General features: G+C 37.2%; 1 protein-coding gene across 2 annotated transcripts in view; it reads right to left on the reverse strand.

Annotated features, from left to right (window-relative positions):
- The window catches only part of ATP6V1A (ATPase H+ transporting V1 subunit A), a 58,347-nt gene that overhangs the window by 26,575 nt on the left and 7,880 nt on the right, over window positions 1-23,892 (reverse strand). For both annotated transcript variants that reach the window (XM_068546728.1, XM_068546729.1), the window contains exon 3: window positions 2,922-3,016. In XM_068546728.1, coding sequence (XP_068402829.1) covers window positions 2,922-3,006 — 85 coding nt within the window. In that variant the 5' untranslated portion in view covers window positions 3,007-3,016. The remainder of the gene's footprint in view (window positions 1-2,921; window positions 3,017-23,892) is intronic.

The raw sequence follows: 23,892 nt of genomic DNA on the forward strand, positions 1-23,892 counted from the left end.
TCGATCCCTGGTCTGGGAAGATCCCACATGCCATGGAGCAACTAAGCCTGTGTGCCACAACTACTGAGCCTGCACTCTAGAGCCCACGTGCTGAAACTACTGAGCCCACGTGCTGAAACTACTGAAGCCTGCGCGCCTAGAGCCCGTGCTCCGCAACAGGAGAAGCCACTGCAATGAGAAGCCTGTGCACCACAACAAAGAGTAGCCCCCGCTCGCCGCAACTAGAGGAAGCCCACACGCAGCAATGAAGACCCAATGCAGCCAAAAAAAAAAAAAAAAAAAAAGACACTTTTAGCATATGACATAGTCAGGGTAAACAATAAAATTTGTTAGGCTAAAGATTACTTATTTACATAATATACATGAAAACTATATTCATTTTGAAGTTCTATATGACAAACTCTTACCTAGTAGCATTGAGGCAAGTTTTGATCAACCTAGGTTGCTATAATATATGGAATGATGGGTTTCGGAACAATAGTAATAAAAAAATCCTGTAAAACTAAAATGACAAGAAGAGCTTTAGCTAGTTGCATGATAGAATGCCACACAATTATCAGTTTGCTGTGTTGTCACCATCACTTTGAGAAATATTATATAAAACAACATCTTTACTTTCTAACACTTTATACCAGTGGTTCTTAAAACTCTTCTGGAACAAAGACTCTTGATAAACTAATGACAGCTCTACCTAGAAAACCTCCCCTTTGCATCAAAAATTTTTTTCATAACCCATAGGATGTTTATAATCAGTCACCACCACTGGGTGAAATCCTAATTAAAAATCCCTATTTCTTATAAATACTGAACTAGAATTTACACTTATTATTTTGGTTTATTTATTTATTTATTTATTTATGGCTGAGTTGGGTCTTCGTTGCTGTGCGCGGGCTTTCTCTAGTGGCGGTGAGCAGGGGCTACTCTTCGTTGCGGTGCGCAGGCTTCTCATTGCGGTGGCTTGTCTTTGTTGCGGAGCACAGGCTCTAGGGCATGCGGGCTTCAGTAGTTGTGGCACACGGGCTCAGCAGTTGTGGTTCGTGGGCTCTGGAGCGCAGGCTCAGTAGTTGTGGCGCACGGGCTTAGTTGCTCCACGACATGTGGGATCTTCCAGGACCAGGGATGGAACCTGTGTCCCCTGCATTGGCAGGCACATTTTTAACCACTGCACCACCAGGGAAGTCCTGATTATGTTGTCTAGTAAGCAAAAATTACTTTTCTGTAAGGAGGGGAATGTTGTACATTTTCAGATATGTAGAAATAAGTCTTTTTTTTTTATTAAGGAATCCACTTCTACGACTGTCATGAAGCCCAGGCTGAGTTAACAGTGACAAGTTATGGAAGTAACAACATCCCACTCTGGACTTCCTTGTTATAACCACTGTCTTCTCTCTCTAACCTCAACCTCTCTACCTCTACCTCTCTCTGTCTCTCTACCAGACTCATGAGGCCTCAATCCCTGCCCTCCTATTCCTGGAAGATGCCAAAGACAGCTATGTAAGAGGCCTTTTCAGGAGAAGACGACTTCTGTCCTCCCAGAAGACAAAGCCTCTACTATGTTTTATGAGGCGGATAGCAACCCCAAACCACAGACAGGCTGGGACCTGCGCAGGCCTCAATGGAATAAGTCCATTTTAATATTTAGCCTTCTGATACAATTAATTAGAACTATGAATTAGGTAATATTCGAGTGAAAACTATTAAGGTATTAATATTTATTTAACATTGAACAATGGAAATTTATTAATTTTATACTTACCTCTGAACCTATATATAAGAATAGTTAAGATGCACCAAAATACCAGAGATCACTAAAGTTTTAAATCATATTTCATAAACAAAAGTATGCCATTTTTCTACTATCTCATTAAGTACTTAAAAATTATAAATAGGTTCCAAGAGCAGTTAACTACAAGTTTCAGAAAAATATTTTTACCTAAACTCTTTTGATAGTGTTCTTTTGCCTTTTCCCTAAGAGTTCTTGTGTATAGCCTGTCTTTCCTGAAGACCTTACGATCCTCAAGGGGAAAAATTGTTTCTCCGAATGGCAAAAGAGATTGAAAACAGTGAAATATATTATCTGCTAATAAGTTCAAGCTCAAACACCAATTTCTAAGCGGTAGAAGCTTCTTAGGGAGAAATAGGCACAGTGACTGACAGTGTTTCCTTTGCATTAACAGCAAAAAAGGGTCATCACCTCTTCTGTGATTAGAACAAGAAAAAGACTACAACATGACTTTGTAAAAAGATATAAGGAAAAATGAATTTCCATGGCACTAAAGATACAAATCAATGAGCAGCTTTACCTATGGAAACTATGAATCACATTTTGCAGTAGAAGTGTGGAATAACAAAATGAATACTAGAACGAAATTTATTATTTAAAATGCAGTACCCCAAGTGTGGGCAGAACAAACATAAACTGCTTTCCATTCTCATTATCATGTCTTAAGACTATTTTCCTACAGGTAGCTAGTTATGTGATATCTGAATAACCATTCAGAAGGATTTATACATGCAAAGAGCCAAGGTTGATATTTCTGAGAAATGCTCTGAAAGCAATTATTAAAATTCAAATCCAATTAACAGACATCTAGGTATCACATACTAAAACCTATAAACTTTATAGTTTTTTAACCTCACGTTTAACAAAAAAATTAAGACATATAACACCAACTACACATTCATATAATAAACAGGATATCACAAATTAGTACCTCAATAATTATCAAATTTAGATAATAAATGTTACAGTAGCCCTTATGATGGACGTATTACCTCAGTCTTACAGCAGCTATGAAATCTCTTAAAGACAGAATTTATGTAGGTGAACAGAAACTTGTGTATTTCTGCCTAAAACACCTTGAAAAGACATTAATTGATGTTAGGAATTATTACTATTGAGATTATTATGTATTACTTACCAGGTCCTGAGACTCCATGCACAAAACCAAACGTGCTTTCTTTATCTTCATCACGTATTTTGGGTAGCTTGGAGAAATCCATCATGTTAACTTACCTATGGTAAAAAAAAAAAAAAAAATTAAGTTATAATTACAAACTTTAAAGCAAAAGAACCAACATAGGTAGTGAACTTTGGTGTATTCTTGAGTTATTACCACGTATTCAAAGTAAAATATAAAATTCTTAAGATTTGGTTAAAAGTACCTCATTCCTGGATAGTCTACAGTTATTAAAGCTCAGAATTATATATCCGTATGCAAGACATTCAATAGAAAATACCCCATGGAATGTAACAGACTGTGAATTCTTTCCAACGTCTTATCTAGCCTGACAACATCTTGCCCTCCCATTATTTCTCTGACCTCCTCTCTAACTACTCTTCCCCTTAATCAGGCTGCATAAACACTGAACTCTTTACTATTACTCAAAGCACATTCTGCCTCAGGGTCTTTGTACATGTTGTTCCCCCTGTCTGGAGTACTCTTCTGCCAGATGCCAGCTCCTATATACCTGCTTCAGGTCTTTACTCAAATATCCCCTTCTCTGAGAGGCTTCTCTGCCTATCTGCCCATCTATTTAAAATACCTCCCCTCCTTCCCTGCTTTATTTTTTTATCAGCTAACAAGTTATATCTTACATTTAAAAAAATGTTTAAATGTAAAATCTACCTTTAAAATATTTCTGGGATCATTTTTCCCTTTTTTCTTTTTTCAGCAAAACACAGAATAGTGTAAGAAATTTAGTTCAACTTCTTTACTTTAGAGATGTGCAATCTGAAAAACCCAAACAATGAACTATTCAAGTCCAAATAGAAAACTGGTTACAGATCCCAAAGTAGAAAGTTTCTATGTAACTGCTGGTCTAACTTATTACTGACAATTTAATAAAGAAGATAAAATATATGTACATTTAAAAAGCTAAATAATGTCTCCAAACAACCATAAAGTAAAGATCACAGGTCAATATGTAATAAAGTACCAAATAATACACACTTATTTACTAAAAGTTCAAAGATTAGAATGTTTGGGGAAAACATCTTGAAGGTCAGGTAGAATTAGCATAGGTAAAGAAGGAGAGCAAAAGGCATTTCAGGTGGGGAAATAACGAGAACAAAAGAAGGGAAATAAAAATTTCAGGAACAGTTAACAGACCAGCCTGACTGGAATAAAAGGTTTATGTTACGGCAACAGTGAGAAATAAGGATTAGAGAGACTTAATTTGTGGGTCTTGAAATGAATGCCTAGTGGACTTTATCCTACAAACAATAGGAAATAACCGAAGATTGAGGGAGAACTGTTATGAGAAGAATGATGTTTAACCAATCTAACATTAACTAGGGGAAGGGATGCAGGCACGAAGAGAAGTTGAAAAGCTCTGGAAATAGTTATGGGTTGAGTGTCAATATGTTACCAGAGTTGTCACCAGACCCTTGCTCAAAACCCACCAACCCTCCTTGGAATAGGAACTAACATATATCTTTAATCACAGGGTCTGGACACAAAGAAAGGAAGCTATAGGAAGAGAAAAACAAAAACCGGATAGAACCAGCTGAAACCAAGATGGCGATGAATCTGAACTCCAAGAGACCCCGAGTCTCTTTCTATACTGATTTTACTACATTAGTGTACTAAATGACACACCTACCAGCGGCCGTGACTGGAAGTCACTGACCAAAAAAGGACAGAAAAGTGGTGGCATCCCATTTCCAGGAAAATCTGCCTCTTTCCCAGAAAACTAATGCATATGCATCCCCATCATTAGTCTCACTCCTTCCCCCCATTATCCTTATTCCTTAAAAGCAAATCCGTCTTGCCATTAAGGCGAGAACTTGATTTGTGAACTAAGTTCCCACTTATCCATTCTCTGGCCATTGAATAAAGCTTCTGTTGCTTCAATTTCCGCTTTGGTTTCATTTTTGGGCTGCTGGAACCCTAATGGAAAAAAACCTTCTCTGTGGAGGCAGAGGGCCTCAGTGGGCTAGGGCCCGAGCAGGGGTCCATACAACTTAACTGGTAACAAATGGACTCAATTTATTAAATGTTTACTGAGCTCCTACCAAGGAAAAGGTACTGTGTTAAACTTAGAGAATAAAGACTATGAATAAAAGGAGATTTCACTGGCTTTAAACAATTGTACCATAAAACAAAATTACTTAAGTGTTCAAAATGACAACACATTGGGAGCAAAGGAGAAATTGATTCAGATGTGGGAAAAGTGTAAACCATTGGGGATGAGTTAGGGGAACAGGTAACTGGAAAGTAAGTTTCAAGGCTGAGTTGAGTCCAGATAGAAAGAATACAGAAAGAGAGGAAAATCAAACCCTGAGGCTTAGGTATTAAATCAGGCAGGGTAGAGCGGTGTTTTTCAGTCTTTCCGGAGTCATTGAAGGACGGCTACAGAACCCTACACTCCTTGGAATACAATTTGTAATCCATTAACCAAGGTATCAAAGAATTCCAGAGGGGAGTGTAACAATACAGTCATTAACAGTGGATTTCTGGTTTGATACACTTAGTGCCTTCAGAAGGGGGATGGTGTACAGGGATAGCAGGGAAGAATTAAAGAGTGATTAAAGAAACAAGCAAGAGTAAAAACAAAGATCAAAACCATATGGTGATTCACTTTGTTATACAGCAGAAACTAACACAACATTGTAAAGCAATTATACTCCAATAAACAAAAAATAAAAAACAAAAAACACCACATGGCGATATGGGAGATCTTCCAAGTGAGAAGAATATGATCAAAGGGGCAAGAAAAGTACCAATACCTTAAAGATGGTATCAGTGATAAGGTAGAGACTATCATCATTTTGGTCGTTTATTGATAAAGATGAAGTTAGTGTATAAGTCCTTGGAAATCATGGAAAAATAATAATAAATCTGATATTACAGTCACAAATGTCAATGTAAAGGAGGCAAGGATTTTGGTGTCAGTAGGAAAATTGGAGGAAGGGCAAGTTGAGGGAGGAAGTAAAGAAAAGGGGAAACTGGTTTACAGAATTTTCCAGCCTCCTAAAGATGCAGAAGGGAACTGTTGAGTAAGTAGGAATGGGACTGCAAAAGATTAGAATATAAAAAGATGAAAGTTTTTCTAGAAACTACTTAGATAACAGGGGAAAAAACAAAGTTTAAAGAAAAGCATTTATTTGGGAAATGGGTTGGGCAAAGTCTTCAAAGAAGTACTAAACAAGCAAAGGACGTCAAATTTTAATCTCCAGAAAATCAAAGATTTTCAAAGTCAGAAGAGAATTTTATAATAATACAGTCTAACTTCTTCCCCAAATATGGGTATTTCCTATGATACATGATCATCTGCCTATTAAAGTGGAAATATCATGAAATATTGAGTCAGCAGGCTTAGGAAATATCCTGAGTCTACCAGTGACATGCTGCAGGAGATCTTGGACAAATCAAAATCTCTTAATATCTTCATTTGAAAAACACGAGTACCACCTACCCTGGGGCTATGATTAAATTACAGTTTGTCAAAATGTTCCTTGTGAGATGTCAAATGCTCACAAAAAATTCATCTGTAATACCTACCATTTAAACAGGGCTTCAATTTTGAAAAAGCCATTCTATTTTTAGAAATCGCCTCTTAGAGAATTGTTTTGTATCCAACCTAAATCTACTTCCCCAACTTCTACCCTCTGGCCGTTTCTTCCAACTACTGTAGCCACACAGAGTATCTTCCCTCCCCAAGGAATTCTCTTTGGTGTCTTCAACTGTCCCTCAAAGGATAGCCTTTTTCAGATCTTTCTCCCCTGAGGCTACCCTCTTCTGGAAGTATTCAGGATGTCAATGTTTCTTTTAAAACAGAACAAACAAAATTAAAAACTGTATTCTAAATGTCATATGAGTAAGTTCTGAAGAGTACCACTTTCATCTGTTCTGGCTGCTTTCTTTTTATTGAGAAACAGAGACCAAGGCTTTGAGTCAGACAAATGGAGTCTGAAATTATAAATTGTGCCCTTGAGCAAATCAAATTCTTTCAACCTTTTGAGACTCATTTCATCTGTAAAATCTACTGGGATTGTTGTGACGCACCTAACAGTAAGTCTAACAGAAAAGTATTACTGATGACTACTAACTTTATTCTGTTAGTACAAGCTAATATTGCCTATATTTCTAAAAAGAACCTAACATATTCTTATCTTCTTGTTATATGAACCAAATCTAGTCAAGTGGTTAGTTTTTTTCTTAGCTATTATGTGTATTTTACCATAACTTTATTTTCTAAAACTAAGTAGATTTTATTTTAAGCATCAATGATATGCCAGGTGCTGTATCATAGATGGAAAATACTGTGGAGTAAGAATAGTTACAATAGGGTAACAAATGTGCTCTCATAGAGCAGTGCAGAGTGATTTAGAAGAGGCATCTAACCTTGACTTGGGCAGGACAAGAGTGACTTAGAGGAGGCTAAGCTGAAACTTGAAAGATGAGGAGGCATTAGAGTATACAGTAGAACTTTCTTACAGATGCTTTAAATCTCTTAGGGTTCATGAAGGTGTTCTAGAATGTTCATGAGGCAATAACAGTATCTGTTCTGATTTTTAAACACAGGTGTTTACATACTTTCCCTTTTAAACAACAACAAGAGCCTCCAAATGTATGAGCAATAATTAGTGGAAATCAAATCAGTTTGTTCATGATTCAGCTGCCTTGTGGATTTATCACTCAGCTGGATAATCCTAGCCACCATAGGAAACTGATGATTCTACAGTTTTAAACTTTATTTTTAGGCATATATTGTTTAATTTATGCCAAAGGCAGCAGGCATTAGGAACAGTGATAGCAAACTAATAAGTGAACCAAGAGCCTAAGTGATAATACTATAAATTCACTTAAATATGCTTTTCACCAGATCCACAAATTTCCATTCATCTGATTAATATTCTTATAGCAAATCAAGATGATTCTACTTTTTAAAAAGTCAGTGTTGGGCTTCCCTGGTGACACAGTGGTTGAGAATCTGCCTGCCAATGCAGGGTTCGAGCCCTGGTCTGGGAAGATCCCACATGCCGCGGAGCAACTAGGCCCGTGAGCCACAACTACTGAGCCTGCGCGTCTGGAGCCTGTGCTCCGCAACAAGAGAGGCCGCGATAGTGAGAGGCCCGCGCACCGCGATGAAGAGTGGCCCCTGCTTGCCACAACTAGAGGAAGCCCTCGCACAGAAACGAAGACCCAACACAGCCAAAAATTTTAAAAAAAAAAAAAAAGTCAGTGTTTACAACAGCCAAGATATGGAAGCAACATAAATGCCCATCAATAGATGAATAGGTAAAGAAGATGTGGTATACAAATATAATGGAATATTTCTCAGTTATAAAAAAGAACGAAATCTTGCCATTTTCAACAACATGGACCTAGAGGGTATTATGCTTAGTGAAATAAGTCAGACAGAAAAGGACAAATACTGCATGAGTTCACTTAAATGTGTAATCTAAAAAACAAAACAGGACTTCCCTGGTGGCCCAGTGGTTAAGACTCCGCACTTCCACTGCCAGGGGCACAGGTTCCATCCCTGGTCAGGGAACTAAGATCCCGCATGCTGCACTGCGCAGCCAAAAGAAAAACAAAACAAAACAAAACAAATGAAGAAACATAACAAAACACAAACAGAGTCATGGATACAGAGAACAAACAGGTGGTTGCCAGAGGGGAAAGAGGTGGGGGAAGGAAAGAAATGCGAGATTAAGAGGTACAAACTTCCAGTTGCAAAATGAATGTCACAGGCATGAATGTACAGTGTGGGGAATATAGTCAATAAGTATAAAACTGGAAGGAAAAAAAAAGTCAATGTTAAGAGGAGAAAAACATGATGATGGTCACAAGTAATTTAGCTTTTTGTACACCATTGTATGATATGCAGAGAAGTGGTTACAAATACATTCAAAAACCAGTTCTTAACACATCTTTCATGATAAAATAAGAAAATTATGAAAACACCAGTTTTTAAAGTATAAAATGTAGGAATTCCAAGCACTTTTGTCCATTTTTGATGCTTCAACATGTTAAATTTTAATCTCGGCTTCAGCAACTCAGACCTTTAATATTTGCTGTGCCCTGCCTAGAATGCCTTTTCCTCACTCTCATGAAATAGTCCCTCTCTTCCCATTGTCATCCTCGATGCTCTTACCCTGCTTTTCTTCATAGAACTTTTAACTACCTGAAAGAATATTTTTTCTTTTTAATTTACTTGTTTACTGTGTTTAGTATAAGCATCTGTATCACTCCCTAGAATACTTAGTTTCATGAGGGTAAAGAAAACAGTGCCTGGGCAAAGAAAATAAGCACTCAGTTAATAGTTACTGAATAACTTCATACCCCCTAATACCATCTCCATTTTACAAATGTGGAAACTGAAGAATGGAGGTGTAAGTAACTTTGCCCAAGATCACAAAACCAGCCAACAGTAAAGGTGGGATTATGAACCGAGGCAGTCTGACTCCAAAGCCTATGCTCTTTAAGCACTGCACTCTGCCTCAATTAACTAGGCTGATTTCTATTGTATACATCTAAACAATCCTATGTGGTACAGAGGACAATAGTCTCTACCTCAAGACTATATGTTTTATCTTATTAGACACAGAGCTGCAACATTCAGATTCCACTTCAAGGAAGTGGATAGCCAACAGCTGTCAGCCCTTCAGGGTCGGCCTCAGATGCAGAGAGCTGCCTTGCCCACATTCACACCCTTCACAGAGCAACCTGCACTGGGTGACTGAGCAAAGTGGGGGTATAAAGAAAGGCCCAGCCCTATCACCCCAATGCGGGACATGTCACAAGCAATAAATGCTCACTCCAGATCATCCCCCCTGGTCAGCTGAGGCTTTGTCGGGCTTGCATTGCATTTGCACTTCTTTCCCAGACCAACTCTGTTTCCGTCCCCTTCCTTTCACATGTGTTGATCCTTAAGAAAATCTTATACACCAGACTCCTTTTAGACATCTGATTCCAGAGAACCTTAAATACTTACAATGAACAAACTGAATAATTACTCCCTGGATAACTGAAACTTAGACTCACACTTGAAGCACTACAATTTTTGGCCTGTTTTCTGTCTTAGTAATCTTGTAATTAGTTACTTTGTGAAATGGAAAACAATACAAAAGTGGGTTTAGAAAGCACGGCCCAATAGGCAATTCTTTGGCTAAGGTTCCCATACAACGGAAGCCTTAGTTTCTGAAAGGAACTTGCTCCTCCTCCTTCAACATGAACCTTAGATACAGCCCATCACCGGTAGTCACAGGAAAAGAAGTCTGAAGTACTATTTTCTGATATTGGAAAATATGTTTTCCTGGTCCATAAGTTTCAGGCTCCAACCTCTTAACAGTTAAACACTTTGAGAAACTTCCAAGGATCAGTCCAAGGTAACAGGCTTTCTTGAACATTAAAATCTGCAATTCCCACAGCACAGATATAAGGATATATATATATATATATATATACACACACACACACATATATATAGATAATATACTTCTAAAGCTTTTTCATCAAAGCACCCCAGTTGCAGAAAAACAAGTAAGCACTAAAGTAATAAATACCTCCCCAACACTTCCCCAGAATCTTGACAGACAACAGGATGTTACAGCAGTCTACTGTAAGCAGCCAAATTTCTTTGTCTGCTCTTATTTACCCTCTTAATCCAAACAAGTTTTGCCCTCTACTTCATCATACACAATGTGTGTTTTACAAGAAAAATATGGAAGTGTTTCCTCCCCACAAATAAAATAAAAACGATAAATTAGGTAGACATATTATATTGACAACCACTGAATAGGGCAAAGCATATAGCAGTTTGATAGACATGGTCATACAACATACTAATTTGTATCCATTAACCACCCTTCATTGTTATCTATGAAAAGAGTGAAAATAAAAATACCGCACTAAAATCTTCTGCTTCACTACTGAATGCTTATGTCTCTATGTGAAAAAGCACAGGCCTTTTTTCTTTTTTTGGCCATGCGCACGGCTTACGGGATCTCAGTTCCCCAACCAGGGACTCAACCCATGCCCTCGGCAGTGAAATCGTGGAGTCCTAGCCACTGGGCTGCCAAGGAATTCCCAGCGTAGGCTTTCAAAAATGTTAAGACAACAACCTCCCAAAACAGTTTAACTTGCTATAAGCAAATGATACTGCAAGTCAGATTATACTGAAAGTTAATCTTATGCCAAATGTCCATAAGATCCAAACTATCATGATATGATTTAATCCTACATGAAGTTTTATGTGCTATGTAATAACTCCTTTCTAATACGATATGCAGCTATCATTGTTGCTTTCAATCGTTTAAAAAATAAAAGCATGATATTTACTTTAAAAACAGCTGCTTTCATGAAAACAATGTGTTATATGTACCTGCGCTCATAGAGAAATCAACTCGATTATATTTTTAAAACTGGCTTTAGCTGTTGGACTCCTCTTTTAAGGATAAAAAGTAAATGCAATTAAAACCAAGCTTCTAGGGACTTCCTTGTGGCGCAGTGGTTAAGAATCCGCCTGCCAATGCAGGGGAGACGGGTTCAATCCCTGGTCTAGGAAGATATCACATGCCGCGGAGCAACTAAGCCCGTGCGCCACAACTACTGAGGCTGCACTCTAAAGCCTGTGAGCCACAACTACTGAAACCCACAAGCCACAACTACTGAAACCCACACGCCACAACTACTGAAGCCCGCACTCCACAACAAGAAGCCACCGCAATGAGAAGCACACGAACCGCAAAGACGAATAGCCCCCACTCACCGCAACTAGAGAAAAGCCCGCACACAGCAATGAAGACCCAATGCAGCCAAAAAAAAAAAAAATCCAAAATTCTAATAGTCACAAACTGTAACCACCCCCCATATTTGTGAAAGATTTAAAAAAAAAACAAAAAAACAAAAAACCCTGCTGTAGAAGGGGAAAAATCCAGATAGCACAGGCAACCATCCGATCTAATAAGTCACCAGTCTCTCCCCCAAACGCTGCAGAACACTGCAGTGGCAAATCACAACAAACACCAGAGGCCCAGTTTTGTTCCTTCTGTTTTACAAGATCCCTTACAAATTGCTACTGGTTAATGCACTATACCTAGCAATTTCATTAGTCGAGAAATGTTTTCACTACCAGTCTTGGATGATACAATTGTTGGAGGCAAGGGTAAGGTGTTATGTAAAAGCTAAATACCAAGGTTCTAAGACAATATTTATTTACATACAAAATCCTTAATTGATACCGGGGCACTTCATTGATACTTAACATAACGCTTGGAAATATACATCCTATCCAACTGACTGAAGACTATCTTTGGAAATAATAGATTTTTTTTTTTTTTAAGATGAAGAAGAATCTAGTTGATTAAAAGCAAATACTTATTTTCATACACAGTTTACCTTCTTGGAGAAAGGCATCAAGAATCTGTCTAATATTTTTATGCTTGCTATAAATTATAACGAAAGTTATAGAATTGGTAGAATTCCAGCTAATAGCACTACCTTATATTCATATAGTACAAAATCATTTTGTGAAGCACTTTTCTATTCATTTTATTTAACCTACCTCCCTAGCAACACCATTAGAAAGGCTTATGTGGCAGATTACTGACTAGCATAACTAGTTCCCCCTTTTTATCTTGTTAGGAAAACCCTAAATTGGTTCAAATTTTGGTAGACACATCAAGGTAATTCCAGGTCCCCTGTCAATGACTGGTTTGGAAATGAGCATGTTATGATGTTCTGACCAATAAGGGGTAAGGCAAAGTCTACTGGGGAGCTTCTGGGAATGATTTCTTTGCTCCCTTAAAATACACAGGCCAGGGGGCTTCCCTGGTGGCGCAGTGGTTGGGAGTCTGCCTGCTAATGCAGGGGACACCGGTTCGAGCCCTGGTCTGGGAAGATCCCACATGCCGCGGAGCAACTGGGCCCGTGAGCCACAACTACTGAGCCTGCGCGTCTGGAGCCTGTGCCCCGCAACGGGAGGGGCCGCGATAGTGAAAGGCCCGCGCACCGCGATGAAGAGTGGCCCCCACTTGCCGCAACTAGAGAAAGCCCTCGCACGAACCGAAGACCCAACACAGCCAAAAATAAAATAAATAAATAAATAAAGTAGCTATAAAAAAAAAAAAAAATACACAGGCCATGAAAAACACTTTTTCCCTTGGGATCTGGTCATCTGCATGGGACATGCAGCCATCTTGGGACCTTGAAAGAAGCAAATCTAAGCAGACAGGCCACCTTGCTAAGGACAGCAAAACCGAAAGACAGATAGCATCTGGGTCCTTGTTGCCTTTATAACATTACAGAAAGGAGAGGATTTCAAGAATAAATATTTTTATATGGTATACATATTTCATGGTGTTATTTTTTTAAAAATGGATAGGCCAAAAGGCTAAGAATAAAGGCAACTATAAGGTCATTACTTAAATAGTTCACAAAAAATTACTTGAGATGGACTACAAGGAAATATGCAGACAAAAGTGGGAATCAGAGTAGAGAAGTATAGAAAGATCACAGATGGCAAACTGGACTAACAGAATCAGAAAACATTTATTCCTACTACAATAAAGGCACACACAGATAACACCCTTTCACTTATTAAAATACAACTAATCCTGTAAAAGAACTAGTAAAGATAAAAGCTAGGGTGGACAATCAAGCTGGGAATAGAATTCAAATCTTATTGGCTACATATTCTTATGCTTTGATGACAAGCTTATCCATAAACAATTTTGATAGCATTTGTAGAAATAAACAATCACAGATTCCTTTCACTTCAAAATTTTATAAATAAAATTGGGTTATACTGAGGTGATAATCCAAAGCATTAACCAGAATAACAAAATACTCTATTTAGTGTATAAGTTCTATGGTTTGAATTTATAGGCTAGAAGCCTATGACCAATGGTAGAACTGTCATATGAACAGACTCAAGTATCCCTGCCTTCAGGGAGCATAAATTTATCATTTTCTTACTCTCTTCCCTCCATATAGCATGGAGCCTTGCACAGCAGTAACTCAATAAAATGTTCTGATATTAAAAACAGATAAACTACTAATTGTTAAGCACATATCACACTCCGGGCATTATGTTAAAAAATAAACACATCTCATTTAACCCTTAACAACAGTCCTAGGAGGCAGGTATTATTTGATTAGTAAACAGGTTTTGAGACTTTAAGCAACCCACTCAAGATTAGAGCTATGGAGTGGAGAAGCCCAAATTTAGTCTGATTCTAACATCTAAGCATTTATAATAATAACAAATAATTCAGAAGACCTTATTTAGACAGTAGCTTTAACCTCTATTACCTTAAAAAAAAAAAAAAAAAAAAAGCCCAGGATGCCTCTTTTCCATTATTAACTGACTCTATGTTAGAATGGCAAAGAATAATATGCAGGCAAAAGGAAGAAGATGAAAAAGAGATGACATAACAGATCATTCACAAACTAAAGAGCAAGTAGTAAAACAACCAAGAATTGACTGTTTCTAGAATATCCATCTCCTAAAGAACTAAGATTTTTTTTTTTTTTTAACTTTTGGGTTTATTTATTTATTTATTTATGGCTCCGCTGGGTCTTCGTGTCTGTGCGAGGGCTTCCTCCGGCTGCGGCGAGCAGGGGCCACTCTTCATCGCGGTGCGCGGGCCTCTCACCATCGCGGCCCCTCCCGCTGCGGAGCACAGGCTCCAGACGCGCAGGCTCAGCAACTGTGGCTCACGGGCCCAGTTGCTGCGCGGCATGTGGGATCTTCCCAGACAAGGGCTCGAACCCGTGTCCCCTGCATTGGCAGGCAGACTCTCAACCACTGCGCCACCAGGGAAACCCAAGAACTAAGATTTTTAAAGAACACCACACAATGCTGTGTTTTATTAATGCCTAGAGCTTTATAACACAAACATAAATAACTGATAATAATAGTAAAAATAAATTTAACTGTGAAGTAAATGGGCATATTTGGAACTAATAAGAATATTAATGAAAACAGACCCAATATAATTTTGCTACACGGAATAGTAGTAGAAAATTTCTGGTTAATAGACTGTCATAAATTTGGAATAATAAAATTACCTGAAACAGTATCTGAGAAATTCCTCTTATTTTTCTTATAAGATAAAACTTATTAAAGAGTTAAAAGTTATAGTGAAGCTAACATTAATATCCCATAAGACTTCTATGTGAATTTTTAGAATATTTCTTGATTTCAGGTTACAAAGAAAAAAATGAGTCACTGATTTTATATTTTAACTTACCAAGAACGTAAAAGGCCAAGAAGATAGCTAAATGATACAAACAGTAAAGAAAATAAGCATTTGTTACATAGTTTTGCTTAAAATTTATTTTCAGAAGCAATATGCTTATAATTTTAAAAATACCCAAAGAAAAGTCTCACAACTTGAATATTGTTGACTTTAATGTTATTTCCTCACAATTTTTTATATAATTGTAATCAATACTGTAATACAACTTTACATATTTTAATAAGTATCATCTTAAACTGTATGATAGTCCATTAAATGGATACCATAGTTTATTTAATAATTCTCTTTAAACTACAGTACCCCACTTTTTGTTATTTATATTTTTTATGGCTTCCCATTTTTTGCTATTTTTATTTTTTACGCTTTGCTAGTATACTTTCATTCACTTTAACTTACTGACTAGGTGAAGCCAAGGTAAGGCAACCAACTAAGGATTCATATGAATCCTCTTATGCTGCTGTCTCACAAGAGCAATTCTTACATACACACTCTCCTACCTAGAAGTACTACCATATTTCATCTAATCTAAGATACCATCAATTATAACATATTCCTTTATTTGATGTACTACTAAGAGAAAAACCAACACATTAAACTAAGGCACTCCAGAAACTGCAGGACAGACACTAACTTCAAAGGTATGAGATATGGGGGGAAAAAAGTATGTCCTAGAAACGACAATATATGGTATTAGAACTAAATACAGCACAATAATGTTTATATATAAAGTGGTCAGACTTGCCAACCTTTATTGGAATAAAAACCTAAGAGACAGAAAAACAAGATCTCTGAACTGCTAGAATGACAGTCTTAAAGCTTCTGTACATTGCAAGAGAACTTTGTATAGTCTTATTGACTCAATTTATGCACAATTAAAAATTATTACCTAGTATTTTAGACCACTGCAGATTTAAAGTAACAAATCATTAAAGAGCTACACTCAAAGAATAAATAGAAGAGACAAGGAAAGATTTTATGAATTGATTAATGGCCATGAGAATGACCTATAAGCATCAAAGAAAGGTCAATTTGGGTTTATTATTTTGTAAGAAATGTGGGAAGCAATTTGGCAATACACAAGGCCTTTAAAAATATTCAAACCTTTTGATTTGTAAATTGTACTTCTGGAAATATATCTGACATGTGGATAAGGATTTATTTATATATGTGTTATTTATTTATGTATTATTTATTTATTTATTTATTTATTTCTGCCTGCCTGCCTGCACTGCGCGGCTTGTGGGATCTTAGTTCCCCAACCAGGGATTGAACCCGAGCCCTCAGCAGTGAAAGCATGGAGTCCTAACCACTGGACCGCCAGGGAATTCCCTATGTGTTTATTTTAACATTATAATAGTGAAAAACTAGAAATATTTTTAAAATCCAATAATGATAAAAAATGAAGTATTAGTTTATTTCAAATCCTACAGTCTTCCCCCCTCAAAAGTATTTAATAATAACAATAACAATAATAATAATAATGAAATTTCTGGGGTTAAACAGTCTATATAACTCCAGGTTCACATTGCCGAGGACTGTCCTTAACAAATTTTCTTCTGAGAGGATCCTTACTCTTCATGGGCTTTGAGCATTGCAATGGCTCTTCGGCTTTTGGATAGGTTTTCTCAGGCCTATGAGTTGCTTGTAATTATTTTTTTTTAAATGCCAACAGTCTTGTATGACAACTATCCCTTTCAAAAGCAGTCAACCCAGAAATTTTACGACTACTTAAAAATAAACTATTGCTCAAAATACCTAGAAACTTCTCTTGAAAACTGCCTACAATTACCATACCACTCTTTTGAACGTTAACTGAGAAATTTCCTTGATTGCTTTGCCAAGAAAACACATCATGAGCAGGCCAAACACAAGCAATGCACGTATTTGAGAATGATATACACAGGAGAAGAGCCAGCATCAGCAGTGTTGCAGTAAAAGTGCTACTACACCTTGTGTTATAAAATCATGCTTACATATTCAAATGGATCTGTCCTGTCATTTATTTCATGGATGGGATAGGAAAGAAAGAAGATTCACAAACTGTGCGAAGGCTTATTAACTCAATGTTTAAAAGGAACCATCACCCTAACTAGGTTTACCTCCAACTCAGGAATTCATAAAATCTCTGCAATAAAATAAAAATATGACATAAAGCATAAACTGGGGACAAAAGAGGAAAAGAACGCTGCTTAATATACATAGGTGAAAAAACACTTCACAATCTGGATTTAAAGATATGACTTCAGTCAAAGTCCACAGACTGAATTCAGAGGGCAAGAAATTTGCATTTCTAACAGTCTGCCTAGTATTCTATGATTAATAACAACCAGGGTTTATTTAACTAAATTGGCTGTGGGAAGAGAAGGACTTAATCACAGATGGAGGTTTTCAATAGTATGGTTTGCTAAGGAACTAACTTCCAGTTCCCCCTGGTATGTGCTCACAGCCTTCAATATTGTTCTTCTGTAGCATTTACCACTGCTGTAATTAAAAATCTGGGAACAGAATTTTTCAGTGTCTGTCTCTACTGCCAGACTTTAAGTGTGAGGAAAACAGGGACCACACCTGCTTTCTTCAATGAGTACCCCAATTAGATAGTAAAGCGCCTTGACACATAGTAGGCAATTACTAAATATTGCTCAGAGACAGTACTGGCAAAGGTGTGTGGGAAATAGGCACACGCCTTCACTGACTGAAAACTGATACAACCCCTTTGAAGTGCACTGAATATACATTCGGGCCTAAAGCCCAACGGCCAAGGTTTTAAAAATCAGTATTTACCTGAGGCCAAAGCTGAAGCCAAATATTACCATCATAGAATGACCTTTTGATTTAAAAGAATAAAAATGTTTGTTAAAAGTTTAAAATGTTATAGTTTTAGTGGTTATTTTGTTTGATGCTATAAATGCTAGAACACCAAATAATTATACAAAGAATAAATAAAATCTTGTCTCCATTATTCTGCCTGGTATTATTATTTAAAATTTTACAAACAAATATTAGCTCAAAAAGGCTATACAGGGACTTCCCTGGTGGTGTGGTGGTTAACAATCCGCCTGCCAGTGCAGGGGACACGGGTTCGAGCCCTGGTCCAGGAAGATCCCACATGCCGCAGAGCAACTGAGCCTGTGCGCCACAACTACTGAGCCTGCGCTCTAGAGCCTGAGTACCCCAACTGCTGAGCCCGCGTGCCACAACTACTGAAGCCCGCGTGCCTAGAGCCCGTGCTCCGCAACAAGAGAAGCCGCCACAATGAGAAGCTTGCACACTGCAACAAAGGGTAGCCCCCGCTCGCCGCAATTAGAGAAAGCCCGCGCAGCAAGGAAGACCCAACGCAGCCAAAAACATAAAAATAAATTTATTTAAAAAAAAAAAGGCTATACAACCACACACAGAAATGGACAACTGACTAAAATGGACAATTTTACACAATTAAAATGATGGGCAAGAGATCTGAAGATATACTGCACAAAGAAGACCCATGAATGGCAAATAAATACATGAAAATATGCTTAATATTAGGAAAACGCAAAGGAAAACCACAATGAAATGCCACTCCATACATAGCGGGGCTAAAATTTTAAAAGACTGACCACAGGAAGTGTTGGCAAGGATGTAGAACTAGAACTCTCACGTAATGCTGGTAGGAATGTAAAACGTACAACCACTATAAAAAACAATCTGGCAGTTTCTTAGAGAGTTAAGCATACACCTATCATATGACCCAGTCATTCTACTCCTTGGTATTTACCCATGAGAAATGAAAGCTTACGTCCAAACAAAGACTTCTACATGGATGTTCATAGCAGCTTTATTCATAACAGCCAAAAAGCAGAAACACAACCCAAATATCTATCAACAAGTGAAGGGATAGACAAATTGTGGCATTTGTGGTATACAGTGAATACTCAGCAATAAAAAGAAATGCATCATTGAAACATGTAAAAGTAAGAGGTAGACCCCCCCCGCCCTGGGCAAAGGGTTCCATTTATATAAAATTCTAGAAAATACAAACTAACCTACAGTGATAGAAAAGAGATCAGTGGTTCCTTGGGGACGGGCAGTGGGGAGGTCCACTCCCCCACTATGGAAGGAAGGGATTACAAAGAGGCACGAGGAAATTTCTTTTGAGGGTGATGGATATGTTCACGATATTGACTGTAGTGATGGTTTCATGGGTGTATACATGTATCAAAATGTCAAACAGTACACTTGAAATATGTTTGCAATTATGTCAATTATACCTCAATAAAACTTTTTTTAAAAAGCACAAAGTATTGACAATATGACTCCTGTAAGGGCATAATGCTTACACAGAACACATCATATTCACTTTTGTTTTTACTTGTCAACTAACAGTTATAGAAGACTACATGATGTTATGTATACCTATGATGCTAATAAGAGAACCTTAACCCTAGGAATACCGTAGGGGGAACAGCTGAAAACCACCACACAGGCTTTTGTCTGTTCAGAATGAACTAATGTGGCTCTTGATAAGGCTGTGTGGGCATCCACTTGTCCAGTAAAGTTCGGCAAATCCTGAGAATTTCCACAGTCCCTTAACAGCTCAGGAGCATATTAGTCAGAAATGCCTCTAAAGTACTTACTCATTTTTGTTTCAGAACAGGGCTTAATGGCAATATCTTGGGTGAGGATTTAGGAATCTTATCTTGAACTGTTGAGCCATGAGACATGAGGCATAGAAGGGTTTGTCCTCCAAGATTCAGGCTCAGCTCTAATATTTTGAATATCAAAGTTCCTATGGTGCAATGATTCATTTGGAGGGTGAAGGTAGAGGGAGTTCTTGTCTGTTGTTTTATTCTTCTCTGAGGTAGAAATAGTTTACAATAAAGAATTAATAGTCTTTATCATTGCCTATTTTTAGGTACTTCCCCCACCCTCCTTATCCAACAGCATCTTTGAGTGAGGATGAGATCATATTTAAAACACACACACACCACTGAACAACAGCAGGTACTATAAATCTACATTCAAGCACTGCAGGTGTACCAAGTTGGGACTTGAGCATTCTGTACTTTAAGTGTCTGTTTCGGATCACATTGAAGAGTTTGGGTGTCACTTAGCCTATTCTTTGGATTAATAAGAGATACTTTTCTTTCTTGAAACAAATGAAATACAGCACACTGAACAGAAGTATGTTATATTCAAAATTATTTGTGGATATTGTAACTCATCTTAATAGTCCCTCACAAGACTAGGACGTATAGAGTGACAACCCATTTTTCACAAGATACAGTTATTCTTACATTTAGCTAGCTATCACACTCTCAATGTTCGTATTAATTGGCAATCTGATTCCCTATGTATTATTTGAGAGCTCTAACATAATTGTTTTGGTACATAAAATCAGCAACTTTCACAATTATTAACAACGGTAGTATTTTACTTTTAATAATTTACATTCAAACTTCAATTGATAGAATTTCAACGTATGAGTCACATAAACAGCACTTCAAGTTATATCTAGAATGCTTACCATTATTTGAAAGTAACAAAACGTCATGACATTTGTCAGACCTTGTTCTCATACTGACACTGTTATACTGATTAGATATGGGGTAACCTATGCTATCACATGATGGTAGATCACACGTAATTCAGGGATGCTAGAAATGTTAAAGGCATTCAGCTATTCAGCTTCCCGAAGACTCAAGCTAAATGGGCAGATTTTGGCAAAATACTGAGGACAAACCCGACCTTCAGTGCACCCCTAAATTGGACAATAATTTGGCAATACCCACCAAAATTCAAAATCCTTTGACCCACCTCTTCCATTTTTAGGAATTTACTTTATGTGTACAAAATGTGCTATTAACAAAATAATCTATTACAGCACTGTTTCTTACAGCAAAAGACTGGAATGTCCATTAATATGGAGACTACGCAGTTAAATAACTTTTAGTAGTCTGAGAGCTGTGGTGTTAAGATAGTAATCTCTGGAAAAAGACTCTCTGGGTTCAACTCCAGAGTCCTATTACTTATGAACTGTGTGACATCGGTGGGCATTTAACCACTCAAAGCCTAAACTGCCTCATCTGTTAAATGGGGATAAAAATAATACCTATCTCATAAGGTTGTTGCGAGCCTTGCATGACTTAATTCAAGAAAAGTGCCTGATACAGGAGTAAACTCTCAAAAAATTGTTGTGTAGGATGATGATGGTACATCAGTACAAGTGAATACTAGACTATTATTAAAAAGAATGTGGCATCTTTAACTGTATCAATGTGGAAAAATCTCCAAGGTAACATTGTCAAATGAAAAATGTAAGGCCCGGGAATAACATGACAAGATGCTTGCTACCTTTGTGAACAAATACATGAAAAAAAAGAGTAAGGATGGAGAGAGGGGGAGAAAACGCACACATGTGTGAATATAAAAATTTTACTGTATTTGTACATGTATTATCCATTCAACTTAGTTAAAAATACTGAGTGATTCGATGAGGGCTAAACCAATTAAGCCAAGTGATAAAATTACTATATATACCTAATTAACTGAGCAAAGAGCATAGTAACTAAATAATAATGGCAAATATGTACATGGCTGTTATTATGTAACAGTCGTTCTAATCACTTTTCTTATATTATTCATTTAATCCTCACAACACCTAATGAAATAAATATACTCTTAATATCCTTATTTTAAAGCTGAGAAAAATGCAATACAGAAACATAAAAGAAACTTCCCCAAAGCCACACTGCTAAGAAGTAACAGAGCCAGGGTTTGAGCCAGTCTGGCTCCAGTACCTACACCCCTAACCTCCTTGCTTGCTATGTTGCCTCTCAATACTACTCTAAAATTACTTTTTATTTACATATATCCCAACTCTTTTCAAAAGGAATTTGTACATTCCTCAAAAAATGAAAAAGAGAACTCCCATATGAACCAGCAATTCCACTCCTGGTTATTTATTTAAAGGAAACAAAAACACTAACTAGAAAAGGTATATGCACCCCACTAAGTTCATTGCGGTATTACTGACAATAGCCCAGATATGGAAGCAACCTAAGTGTCCATCAACAGAAAAATGGATAAAGATGAAGTGGTGTGTGCATACAATGGAACATTAGCCGTAAAAAAGAATGAAATCTTTCCATTTGCAACAACAGAGATGGACCTACAGGGTATTAGTGAAATAAGTCAGACAGAGAAAGACAAATACTGTATGATTTCAGTTATATGTGTAATTTAAAAAACAAAACAAATGAACAAACAAAACAGAAACAAAGTCATAGATACAGAGAACAAACAGGTGGTTGCCAGAAGGAAGGGGATTGAGGGAGGAAAGAAACATGTGAGGGAGATTAAGAGGTACAAACTTCCAGTTGCAAAATAAATGAGTCACAGGTATGAAATGTATAGTGTAGGGAATATAGTCAATAAGTATGTAATATCTTTGTATGGTGACATGTCGTAACTAGACTTATTGTGATTATTTTAAAATGTATAGAAATATCGAATCACTATGTTGTGTAGCAGGAACTAACATAGTATTTGCTTTAAGTCAATTATACTTCGAAAACAAACAAATTCATAGAAAAAGAGATCAGATTTGTGATCACTAGAAATAAGGGAGCAGGGGGAGGGGTAACCGGATGAAGGTGGTCAAAAGGTACAAACTTCCAGTTATAAATAAGTGCTAGGGATGTACTGTATAACATGATATATAATTACATTACTGAATGTTAAATATGAAAGTTGTTAAGAGAGTAAATCCTAAGAGTCTTCATCACAAGAAAAAAAAATTTGTTTAACTTTCCTTAATTTTGTATCTACATGAGATGATGGATGTTTACTAAACTTACTGTGGTCATCATTTCATGATGTATGTAAGTCAAGTCATTATGCTGTACACCTTAAACTTATACAGTGCTGTATGTCAATTATATCTCAAAAAAACTGGAGGGGAAAAATGTGTACAGTTTACAATAAAGAACATATACATAATTAAGTTAGTAAAACTGATAAGGAAAAGGGGAAACAAAAAATATCAACATGAGAAACAAATACAAATGCTTTAAACATGCAACAAATCTCACTCTAAAGCAGGGGTCCCTAACCCCTAGGAACCCGGCCGCACAGCAGGAGGTGAGTGGCAGGCAAGCGAGCGAAGCTTCATCTGCCGCTCCCCATTACCGCCTGACCCCTCCCCCACTCCCCGCCCCCCGCCGCCACCCACCCGGTTCGGAAAAACTGTCTTCCATGAAACCGGTGCCGGATGCCAAAAAGGTTGGGGACCGCTGCTCTAAAGCATCTGTTATTTTCTATTTATGCTTTGAATGATATATTAATTTCAGATTCTTAAAAGGACTGAAATCAAGTATTAAATAACTTAATTTTGCTTCTTTACAGGCATTCTTATTTGAAGCTTTCTAAGGAGAGTTAACGTTGTATCTAGTTTTTTTATTCACCAAAACCCAAATGTGGACTTTCCCTTATGCTGACCGTCATACGATTACATCAGGTAACAGACCCATAATTGTGCAATATGCTCTATTATCCCCAAGGCAGAAAACATTTCTGGAGGACTTAACATCCATACCAAAAATAAAATTTGTAACCCTATCTGGTAATGCCTATCACTTTCCTGTACATTTTTAATGACAACTTCTTATTGGATGCCCACAGGTTATCACATACACAAAATTAAG

Source organism: Eschrichtius robustus, chromosome 6 (assembly GCF_028021215.1).
Source record: "Eschrichtius robustus isolate mEscRob2 chromosome 6, mEscRob2.pri, whole genome shotgun sequence".
Lineage (NCBI taxonomy): Eukaryota > Metazoa > Chordata > Mammalia > Artiodactyla > Eschrichtiidae > Eschrichtius > Eschrichtius robustus.